Source organism: Platichthys flesus, chromosome 11 (assembly GCF_949316205.1).
Source record: "Platichthys flesus chromosome 11, fPlaFle2.1, whole genome shotgun sequence".
Taxonomy (NCBI): domain Eukaryota; kingdom Metazoa; phylum Chordata; class Actinopteri; order Pleuronectiformes; family Pleuronectidae; genus Platichthys; species Platichthys flesus.
Window position 1 is genome coordinate 8,643,416 of NC_084955.1, and position 12,339 is coordinate 8,655,754.

Sequence of the window (12,339 nt, forward strand, 5' to 3'; positions counted from 1 at the left end):
AACAAGGATAAAACACACGTAATAAGTGAACAGCATGACTCGCAAACAGGGAGGAAGAACATCAAATTCAAAAGAACTGTTAAATCAAAATCAAATTGATTTGTTCATGACAATCTACTCTGTCTGTGTGGGATCTCCATTGCAGCAGCAGCAGAGATTCTATCACTATACAAAACATTCTTCCCCACTAAAAATCTGGAATCTGTCCATAAACAGGTGAAGCAGAAACTGAAGGCACTGACTTAAACAATTCAGAGGCCAGACGATCAGCACATGGGATCATATCGGGGTGGGACGGACAATCGCCAGAGCAGGAAACTTGACAATAACAGGAAATAAACATCCAACAGTCATACAAGGTAAAAGAGGTCTCTGGAAGATGTCTCTAAACCAGCCTGGAGTGTAGACTAAGGGCGGTTGACTCCGAGGATTCATGGTTTTGATGCTAAATTCGTTCCTGTAGATACAAGCTGCACAACATCAGGAGAATACGCCCCCTTCTCACTCAGAAGGCGGCGCAGGTTCTGGTCCAGGCTCCACTTGCCTCTAACCTAAATTCACAAACACTAGTCCGTTCCCTTCACTGGTTACCATGTGGCTGTCCGCATTCGTTTCAAAAGCGCGAACAGATAGGCTCCGGTCTAGATCCAGGACATTGGTCAAACCTTACACCCCAGCCACTCTGCATCTTCCAATCTGCATTCTGTTCCCTCACTGCGAGCTACAGACTCAACAAAATGGTGGAACGAGCTCCCCAACGACATCAGAACAGCAGAAAGTCTACACATCTTCCGTCGCAAACTAAAAACGTTCAACTATACCTTGAATAAAAAATTGAAAAAAAAAACGATTTAATAGCACTTACATGGAACTTACCCAAAGCACTTTGTAGTTTGGCTTTCTTGAAGAAAATTGATTCTTGTTGTCCTGGGTTTGTACCATCATGGTTGAATGCAATTACTCTAAGTCACTTTGGATAAAAGGTAAATGAAATGTAATGTAAAAAGGCCCCTTATAGCTGTGTGAATGAAGGGTAGGGTCAATCATATTTCAGATATATTTCTATCATTAAATGTGTTAATTTGTTAAATTACCTTACAGTATAATGGAGAAAACAACATTTTAAAGGAACGTTTTAACACACGTCTGAAAAGGGGATTTCTGGATCTTTGGCTTTTACCTCGTAGCCTCTGAGGTTGTCATGTTTTTGACAAGAGTATTTTGATGCCATCTTCAACATTTTTAGAAAGACAATAGAAACAATTAGCCAAAATTCATTGGTTGATTTGGGATCATATTTTGTTTGAAGAACTGAGTGGTGTAATTATTCAAAGGGCCAATAAAAGGACACACATGACCATGCTGAACCCATAAGTTCTTTATTATATCTTTGGTTGACAGTGGTCTTTGTCATAGACGTGGCAGGTGGGATTGAGTTAAGCATGAAGTAAACAGTAGTAACGGTTGTTTCCTATTATAAAAACTGGTCCTGACGCAGGCTGAATCTTCAAGCGTCAGAGCGCTGGTTGGCCTTCTCCTTTGCTCTTCTGGCTTTCGCTAGTTCAGCCATCATGGGCAGGGGACCCTCATACATGTTGGTCTTGATTGCTCTCAGCTTCTCCTGGTACTCCCTTGGCAAGCCGTTCTGCTCTGCTCCCATCACAATCACCTGCAGCGGTTGATGAAGTTCAATATGTTGTGGTCAGCTAAATCCCACCCATCAACCCATCCATCCATCACCTGTCAGCCAATGTAGACATATTTATGAAACAACGTCATCCATGGCAACAGCCCTACCCTCTCTTTGCTCAGTACTTCAAATGTTTCATGTTAGAATTATTTTTCTTTGCTAATACATGCATCTTCACGAAGCAGACATCTGTCTAAGGCTCTGTCTATGTCACATCCCCCATTCCCTGTAGCTGACTCAGACTGTAAATGTACAGTAGTCTGCTGTGGCTACATTGTGTCAGGATACAGAGATCAAAATTCAACTGAGAACACCTAGCAGCTTTTACAGTAACAATGCCCAGTATAACACAGGGTACAATGAAATGTACTCTTGCATTTACACTTTAGTGGACAAAGCCTCGGCGTCCATCACAGCGAGCTGTTTTCCTCTCAGGCATGTTTGGAGCTCACACATGAACAATCTGGCATTCTAACTCACAAGCTGTCAGATCTGTAAATCGTTGCACGGCAGTGGGGGTGCGCCCAGACTCTTCTGACCTTTTGATCACACATTAGGTGAACAGGGTCGTGATCCCTATTCCAGATGCTTCTCAGACAGAAATAGGTTGGAGGGAATAGTTGCTCCCGACCGGTTTCATGATTGTATTTGTTTTTCCGACTAACTCACAATTCCGTGCATGCATACTTTGTTAGGATTGTACCAGTTATTTCAATGGCATGGTCTAATGTTAAGACATTATACACTAACCTATACACAAGTAGTGTGTATAGGTTAGTGTATAATGTCTTAACTTAAAGATCAGTGTAACCAGCTTGCTTGAGATAGGTGCAGTAATGTAATTGTCCTCTTGTGGTCATATGATTGCAAATCCGCCTTTTTAACCGACAGAAACTGAACATCAGCTTCCTGATTTAGGATTTACTGAGAACTGTAAAACGTCATTGGTTTATGTTAGGTGGACCATGAAAAGAACCATACTAATAATGTGTGATGTTATCACACTGATGCATGTTCAACTGCTCTTTTTCCTGTACATTTGGTTTGGCTTCATTTTTTTTTTTTTTTTCAAGTAATAAAAAAAGGATGAAGCCTTAATTATTGACAGAGACTGATTGGTCAAGCAAGTGAGTTGGCATAAACTTGATCCTGCGGCTCCAATCCACAAAATTGTATCTTAAACATGTACATCTGTAGAAAGAAAAGTCAGAAAGTACCAGGCAACACATTACAAGTTGAAAGTTTTGGTGTTGTTATGGGAATTGTTGAGTAAGGAATCTCTCCTCCAACAGTAAGTGCTCTGAGCCACAAGCACTGATATCTTACCTGTAGGTAATGTGGTGATGGTGGGGCGTACACGCAGCTGTTCATTATGTAGGTACGACAGTTGAGCTCCTGTCCTTTTGTGTTCACTGATACATCCACAGGGTTGTACCTGCCTAATGTCACATTTTCTTGACTGAGTGAGCGCACACCCATGTACACACACACACAAAAAAAAAAAATCACATTTGAAGTCATCAGTTTTAAAAGGAAAACATTCAAAGAATTAGTGGCATTAAAGAAGATAAATGAAAACCACCTGTCTAGAGACTCCAGATCAGAATTGTCCACTCTCCACACCACACCCCACACCTCCTCCCCTGGGCAGTGCTCTATGGTGGCCACACCTCCATGCCAACGGACACTGGCAAGGCCTTTATGGTTCCCAAACTCCAATTTATAGTCCTGAAACAGAGAGATAGAAATAGTAAGTGATCACATTTCTGGATGGAACCCTAATATCTTTGATATAAGACTGTACCTTGAGCATGGCCACACAGTTGACGGTTGCAGAAGGATTGCGGAGCTGCAGCCGCTCCTTCAGCAGGTTGCTACCATATGCAAAGTATAGGAAGGTGCAGTTATTCTCCATGGCGGCACCAGTTTCTGAGAGGAGGAAGACGAGAACAAGGAGGGTCAACAATGAACGGAGCAGAGTGAAGCTGGAGAGCAGGGTTTAGACACAGCTGATGGTGTGGAGAAGCAACAGGCCGAGGGGAGAGAGCTGCAGAGTGACAGAAATGAATTACTGGCCTTCCAGCACTCACACACCATTCTCATGCTAATCCACTGTAGAGCCACAAAGCCCTATTCACACTCACAATACATAGTATGCCTCATGTGTTGAGCCAACAGCGCACACACACACACACACACACACACACACACACACACACACACACACACACACACACACACACACACACACACACACACACACACACACACACACACACACACACACACACACACACACACACACACACACACACACACACACACACACACCCCCCCCCCCCCCCTCAAGCATGGCATAACATATTGGGAGACACGCAGTGACAAGTTTTTGGTATATTTATTATATTTATTTAACAATAAAAAGCCCTAACAAGGAAATTAAGTATCAGTGTAGATGGCAGCTTAACTATGTGTAATGTGTTATGGACTGGTGTAATGAGAATGTACAACAAAACCAAAATGAAGCCGATGAGGTTTGGCAGCAGCTTCAGTCACCCAGGGAGCGAGAGCCCAACAGGCTGGATGTCTTCCTCCTTTTATAGGCCAACCAGGCCAATCAGGTCAAGCAGTTGCACCTGCTGCAGAAAGGGAAGAGCCAAATGGCCCAAGTAGTGAGGCAGCGCCTCCCCCCACCACACAGGTGTCAAAACCGTGTTTGTAATATCTTTTCAACAATGAAACAAAAGATGTGAACCACCTTTGTAACCCTGCAGGAGTTATCTTACTAAGGCTTCAAGCCTTGGGTGAACCAAAACTGGGATGTCTGCCCCCTACTTCATACTTCATCTTATCTAATGAGGTGATTTATTGTCTGTTAATGTTTGATTGTTGTTTCAAGTCTTGTTGTTCTTCCCATCCAGTGACAAAGTCTTCTCATATAACCACTTAATAATAAACTGGTCATCTACAGGGTCACATGAGATTAATAACAACAATACTGACGCCCAACTGCTGATACCACAATCAAATATTAACACTAAAGATCTGACATAACAATTACACATCATTTTACGCTCAAGCAAATACAGTCAATATCACCCTGGACATGTGCCGGTCTATCACTAGGGCTTTTTTAAAGCAATATAATAAATTATATATATTTGAATATATTAAAATTTCAGCAGCTCCAATCTCAGCCCACACTGAACACAATTTGGAGGCATTTTTACTTACAAAAAGCTTGGTAACAATTTCAATGCAGAAATTCTTTTTAAATCCAAATCAAACATCTTAAGTTAATTTATTAGTAAGACTTTCTATATAAAGAATACTTATGTAGATTTCACTGGCAATTTGTCAATACAATTGTTTCAACGTAAGACATATATAAAACATGAAATAACAGATGTTTCTAGAGAAACAGCAACTTTTTACCCCCCTCAAACACTGAGAAGATGTTGCTTTTTAAACAAACAATTAAAACATATTTAAATGAGTGCTAGTAGCAGTACTCCAGACTTTCATTTGAAACACTTAGTCAGACTAAAACTTGTTTAAAAAGGACCCGTGACCTTTCTGATGCATTTAACCTCTTAAACAGTTTGATAGGATTATTTTTGGTTTGGCTGTAACAGTGGGGCCAAATCCTTTTAACAATTTCAAGAGCTTTCAGACAGAGTGAGACAGTCTGACTAAACAGACAAACGTGTGCATATGCAAAGATAGCATTTACACTGAAGTATCACTGTAAACTGAAATAGCTTTGTAAGAAATATAGGATAGCAATGCAGTAAGTTAAATCTGTTTTAGGCCTTTGCGCAAAAGGTAAACATATGCAACAGTCATGAAGATCCTCTTTTCCCTTGTGATGGTCAGGGGTTGTGGCCTTCCTGTGCTGCATTTCCCTAAGATCTTAAAGTCATGATAAGAGAAGTCCTTTTTGGCTTCCTTGCTGAAATGATGTCAAAAACATTTAAAATCTGAACTTAGAAGACTTTGGACAATGGACTGTTTTTAACTATTGACTATACCAGTGTTCGTCAACCCGTCAATCGCGATCTTCTGGTCAATCTCCCAGTCCTCAATGTCGATCCCACAACTCTCTGGACTCAATGGCTGTTTACGCACTGCAGATCAGCCGTGTGTCAGTTGTTTGTTTTTCACATTTGCTCTCCTACTGCTACTGGCGGTGGCTTTGCAGGTTTATCTACTGCATATTCTACTGCTTCAACAACAAGTTTGGTTCATGTTCTAAACTAAATGTCAGGAATCTAAAAGGTATGAAGATGCACATTTTTCGGTCTGTTGATAACAGTCAAAGCCCCGTTGGAACAAACGAGTGAATTCCCCAAAGTGAAAAAAAGCTGGAGTGCTTTTACTTTGAAACGGTTTCGGGAAGTGTTGTTAATACATTTGTGTCATTAAAAGATAAACATTGTGGTTCACAGCAGAATAAACAGAGAACATTATCTTTTACGTGAGTTTTATCGTTATCTGATGAATTTATGCCACAAAGAAATGGTTGCAACACTTTCGGTATGCCTTTACAAAATAAAAGCACTCCAGCGTTTCTGTTAATGGAATCCATTCCCTTGTTTAAAAAGTTTTTTTTATTCTGAAATATTTGCAGGAACGGAAGATGCACGGATTCATCCTGTGAAGTACTTGTATTTATTTGAGTACAAGGAACTTCTTTCATATACAAGGCAATAATCCTATTTGTGGGCATATTCAAATTGAAGCCTATATGTAAAAACAATGTTCACCTCTGCAGAACATTGTTGTAGAACTGAGAAGCTACATATTGTGCACTGTAAAACGAGTTGATATTAATTTGAATATTGTGCATTGAATAGAAAAGTTGCACAACTTCCTCTCTTTGTGTTTATTTATTGCTTGTACATTCAGCCTTTAACAGAAATTGCGTTCTAAATATGACATCCTAAGTGGGTTTTTTTTAAGATATCAGGGTGGTACATCTCTGCATTAAAAAGTGATCTTGGGCTCGAAAAAGTTGGTGACCACTGGGCTATACCAATCAAAAAGGCCAACGTTTTGATTGGTACTGTATCTTAAATGTCAATTGTAGTAAATATCTTATTTGAAGAATGCTAATAATATATATATTATTTTTTTTTTAACCACACAAAGGGATATGAGTGGTTTACCTATGAAGGATTTTTATGGAGGTAAGAGTAAGTCTGATGTTGGACAAAAATACTTTTTTCTTAAGTCAGAATAATCATCACAGATTTTCCTGGTAGTCCTTGATGAGTTCCTCTCCAGACTCTCCAAGTTACTCCATTAAGCAGCGGATGATGACGTCTCTTCCACCTTTGATATGTTGCTGGACATAACATCATATAACTGCATATACATTCACTATGGATCGAGAGTGAGCAGTGGTGAAGTGAGCTACGGACCAGATGTGGAGAGTGAGCCTTTTATGATTTAATGCAGTACATTAATTAAATATTTGGCTTTAAATATTATAAACCCTGTCCTTTGTCCGAAACACCAGTGTCCAATGCTGCCAAAATGGTTTGCTGGAGAGGAATTGTTGTGATCCTTCTTAACTGCTCTTTGTATTAACACAAACAGCATGCTAAAACAATACAATACTTCTCTCAGTTTGCAATATTGAGCACTGCTGCTTTCATAATTACAATACAGTTCAACCAATACCTGTTTTTTTTTTTAAAGATAACATGTGTTCCAACTTACTAAGATAAATGTAATGTAATGAACACAACACATTTTGACAAACAGAAGATAAATAGCTTACACCATTGGGACCCCTTCTTCAGCAACTGGGAACACGTCCACACAAATTAGCTGGTCTGTGACTTGAAAAGCAGCACATTAGCCAGCAAGGTAATAGCTAGCTAGCAAGCTAAGCTATTGCCAGCAATGTAATCTGTGGCCTACTCACACACTGACTTAAGCAGATGAGCTAACATGAATCATGTACAAAATAAAGTAAGCATAAAACCTACCGCAGTGGCTTCACATCCACGAACTGTCTCAACAACTGAGGTATACAATTATCCAGGAGACGTCTGTCCTCCTGGAGCAGATGGTGTCTGTCCCTCAGGGGCAGGTGGTGTCTGTCCTCCTGGGTCAGTGCTGTCTAACCTGTTGGGTCAGGTGCTGCTGCTGCTCTTGTCAGTGTCTAACCTATTGTGTGAGCAGGAAGGGGTTTCGAATTTCACTCAGTGAGCAAAGTAAACTTCACCTCATTCCCATGCAGTCAATACAGAAGGGTAGTTCAGATTACTGATAAGTAAGAGTGATAAAAGTAAGAGTGATAAAAGTGATTTACCGAAATGATGATTCATATTTACTAACAAACTTCAAGCAGCAGATTCAATAACACACAGCATTCTGAAGTGCATAGCATACCAAAGTGTCCTTGGGCAAGATGCTGAACCCCCGAATGCCCCCTCCTAGATGTTGAATGCGCTTTGGAGAAAAGCATCAGCTAAACGAAATATAATGTAATCACAGTTATTTATAAAGCATCTGAGTTGCACCCATCCCAGATTCTCATCCTCACTTGGTACTTGTACTATTTATTTTGTCCACAAGATGGAAGCAAGTTCACAGTGATGCACTGTGGGTCAGTTTCCACACAGAGGCAGTAATGACGGCCTGAGAACTCACGGTGGGAGGCCCTTTTGTATTTCGAAGGATTTGTGTATTTCCCTTTTGGGGCTTTTCAGGGACTAGACATGCGCAAATTCTTACCAAAGAAGGACATTCAAAACCCCAAAAAGTAGTTGTATTCTGGAGTAATCTTCATAAAAATAAAAGCCCAGGTGTATCATGACTAGACAATAAAAAAAGTCGGAGGTTCAATGGGAAAAAAGAAACAGGAAGCCCGCCATCTTGAATTTAGTGGCCAATTTGGCTGTTTTCAATAAAATGTATTTGATGTACTTGTCCCAGGGTTTTCATCAGATCAACTTCATGCGGACATGAGTGTCTTCATAACCAGATGGAGATGTAAACTACCTAGAATTTCGGATTCTCATCACACGGTGTGATCGTGGCATGGCGTCAAAGTTTGATTACACGCCATCAAAACACGATGTACTGTATCTCAGACGTACATAAACGTACGTAATAATAGTGATTGCGCCATCTACTGGCAATGGGGTGTGATGTGCTATTTGATACGTGGACCATAACGAGCTATCAGCAGGCAAGGATAGAACAATTCAGGAGACGGCAGGTTTGACAAGAGATATTTATTTTAAACAAATACAGATATTGTTATTTCACAAGACCAGCCCCCCCCCCCCACCCCCCCGAGAACAACCATCTACAGTATGAATAAACATATCTTAATCTTAAGTAAGAGTTGCATAGCTTAGTTGACTGTATAGTCAAATGGAGGACAATGTGTTTGGTTGTTTGTTTGTCTGGTCAAATCTACATGATGACACTGCACTACTTCCCACTGGGAATTTAAGTATGACCTTGATTGATGGAATTTTTGGGGGGGGATCGATTATTAAATTGAGCTTTTGTAAAAATTGTTAAATATGGCTAGATGCAGATATTTCAGAGGCACATATCAGATGGCCGAGACAAAGGAAAACCAAACCAAAAGCCTGTTGAAATCACACTTGAGGGAAGTCAGAGAGTATTTTTCTGCACTATTATGAGTGAACTGACGTTTGAGGCTGGAACATTTTTCCAACTCTGCAGTACTGTAAATGGTTTGGGGGTCGTTGTATGTAAAGTCATGGGTGACTGGAGGGTTTCATTAGATGTTGAGGTTGAATAACACCGAGCCTTATCGTGATAAATGTATGTATTCTTAAGTGTGTAGCATTCCCCAGGTGAATATGAAGAATGAGTCTAGATGTGACATTGTTTCCCTCCTAAAAAATTCTATAAAATGTTGTTGCTTCAGGTAGAAGATCAGTGGGCTACAGCTTCAGCTCCAAATGTAACCAGTCTGCTACATTACTACATTCTGCCCTGCACCCGCTGGGTTCTATGAAATGTGCTTCCAGGTTGGTTTCTCAAACTGGCTATATGGTTCATCCGTTCTCACAGACATACACCCAAACATGACACGCTCACACATTTGCAGTGCTGCTTATACTATACTTAGGAGCCAAAACATTATGACCACTCATGTCTTCCACTCAGTTGGTCCACTGAGGCCTGTTGTCTACAAGGCCTCTGGAGGTCCTTGTGGTGTCTGGCAGCTATACCGATCCCTTAAGTCCCATAAGTTGCGAGATGGACACACAGCGGATCGGACTCATTCCTGCACATCCTCCAGGGTTCCTAGGTGCTCACCACTGCTGACCAGCAGCACCCCATGAGGCCTGGTCCTTTCCAATTGGTCCGGCCCAGTTGTCTGCCTCAGGTCTTTATCAACGGCAAATGTCTCCCACATCTGCAATATTGACTATACGTCTATCAACTCTTCCTCACCGATGAATTCTGTATTTCCCAGAGCTTGACATGTGCCATTGTCTTGTGATGATCACCTCGTCATTGCTTGGTCAAAATGTTCTGGCTGATTGATATACAGTATATATATATATATATATATATATATATATATATATATATATATATATAGTTTACAGTTAGTTGTGCAAAACAGTTGTGACAAAAAGTTGCTGAGTACATTGTGCAAACAAGTAAGTATTTAGAATGGCAGTAGCTGTTGTTTGGATTTATTATAAGAAAAAAAAGTCCCATTCTGTCATCAAGTCCGGGTATGTGTCTGAATCCAGTCATATTAAACATACCCGTGTAAGATCAGTCTCATCTCACTATGACTATGAGTCTGTCCATTTTCCACTGGAAGTCTTTGGCACTTCTTGTTCTGGCACACAGAGAGTCTCATCTGTCTCTCTCTCTGTCTGTTTCTGTCTCTCTTTCTCTCCGCATGTCCTTGACGGCCAATCCCCCGACCCTGATCGTTGCACTGGCCACCAACTGCCTCCAAGGTCAGTGAGCTTTCCAAAGAGGATTGTGGTACACCCAGCCTTCACCCTACACACACACACACACACACAAACACACACACACACACACACACACACACACACACACACACACACAAATGAATATTATATTATATAATATTTTCAAGCAGAAATGATTTGATCATAAAGAAGAAGCAAATAACAAACAGTATATGAAACTACAAAAGAGACATGCAGTCCTCAAAGTTACAATGATCCCACTGGTAGTTTCAGCTCGAAGAATTGATTTGAAGATTCATAGTGGCAGCTTCAGGGATGTCATTGGAAATCGATCCATTCTATTCATTGAGTTTACAGCTCAAATGTGAGAACATGGTTGAATCACAATCACATCACATGAACTCACATCACATGAACTCAATCAGTTCACGCAGTCAGGTGGATGCAACATTTATTGTTTTATGTGTGGTTGGCATAAAAGAGAGAAAGGAAAAATCTGTGAATGTGTGTTCATACCTTTCAGTCAAAACAAACGACAGAGACAAAGGAGACAGACGCAGTGAGATGCTTGTTTGAATTGAGCGAAAAGGGATGTATTTATCAAAATAAAATCATAAACAATATTGTTCATTATTTCCAGGGTTAGTAAAAAAAATGTATTTACAACTTGGCTACTAACATGTTGTGAGATAACATGATGTTTAAAATACTGAGTTGGCAAAGTCCCTAAAAAGACCAAAATGATCCAGAACCCACCAACCCATGAACCTGTTAGTGGTCACAAAGGCAGCGGGTGTTACTGAAGCGTGCTGCTCCTCACCTCTTTGACAAAATACTTGGGTTTCCAGGGGGTTTTGGTGGTCGCTCTCTTTTTGCCCTCACTGCGCTGCCTCTCCTCCAGCCAGTGTTTGTGTTCTGTGGCTGTGTCCATATTTCCTGCCTCTAGCGATGCTGTCACATGCTGCCAAAGACACCTACACACAGGAAACACAGAACCAGAACAGCTGTCATTGACATTGACTTGTCTGGGAAATAAAAATACAGCTCACGGCACAATCATTCTTTGATGTGAACTGTTTTGACTTGTGAACAGATACACTTCCCATATGAGGCTACATGTGCTCAGAATCATGTTTTTTTGAAAAGGCGTCCAAAGATTAACAGCCATATTACTGTTGAATGAAATCCTGCCAAACCCAGATCAACACAGACGCTGTGCTTTGTATGACAACACTATGAGGTCAACTTTGTTATCCTCTCAGTGTTGTCAGACAGACAGACAGACAGATGGAAAGAGAGACACCGAAAGATGGAGATTCCTCAATCTATTAGAAAGGGTGAACAACTATGTGTTTGTCCTTTTAAAATGTGCCTGTTGACGTTGTTACAAAAACTAGCCTGAGTAATGGGTTCTATTTACAATCTCAGAAAGCAACATTCTTTGTTATCAAAATCTCTGACATCACCAAAATCATCAAAGATCATGTCACAGTTTTGAGACCAAAGCACACATCCAGAAATCGTCAAATTAAAGTCAGTTTAAATAATAATTCAAGAGCTGAAATTAGTTTCAGTTCCAGCCTGAAAGGAGCTTGAAGCTTAATCTTAATTTGAACTCTTAAGAGTGCAATATGAGCGTAATGGTCCGGTGTGTAGTATCTAGATCTCAGCAGAAAATTAAATATTATAATC

At 40.5% G+C, this 12,339-nt stretch overlaps 2 protein-coding genes across 3 annotated transcripts in view; both read right to left on the reverse strand.

Annotated features, from left to right (window-relative positions):
- Positions 1-1,363: 1,363 nt before the first annotated feature.
- Positions 1,364-7,867, reverse strand: ggctb (gamma-glutamylcyclotransferase b). 2 transcript variants are annotated; one of them, XM_062398359.1, is made up of 5 exons: positions 7,687-7,867; positions 3,495-3,619; positions 3,273-3,418; positions 3,017-3,149; positions 1,364-1,669 (listed from the first exon to the last, which is right to left on the reverse strand). In XM_062398359.1, the coding sequence occupies exons 2-5, from the start codon at positions 3,603-3,605 to the stop codon at positions 1,508-1,510; spliced, it is 552 nt and encodes a 183-aa protein (XP_062254343.1). In that variant the 5' UTR covers positions 3,606-3,619; positions 7,687-7,867; the 3' UTR covers positions 1,364-1,507. The 2 variants fall into 2 exon arrangements, with proteins under 2 accessions (XP_062254343.1, XP_062254341.1); XM_062398357.1 differs by having other exon boundaries at positions 3,495-3,737.
- Positions 7,868-8,993: 1,126 nt separating this feature from the next.
- The window catches only part of LOC133964720 (oxysterol-binding protein-related protein 10-like), a 30,370-nt gene continuing 27,024 nt past the window's right edge, over positions 8,994-12,339 (reverse strand). Inside the window, exons 13-14 of the mRNA XM_062398951.1 lie at positions 11,468-11,621; positions 8,994-10,714 (exon numbers count right to left, since the gene is read on the reverse strand). Of these exons, the coding sequence (XP_062254935.1) occupies positions 10,670-10,714; positions 11,468-11,621 (199 nt within the window). The 3' untranslated portion in view covers positions 8,994-10,669. The remainder of the gene's footprint in view (positions 10,715-11,467; positions 11,622-12,339) is intronic.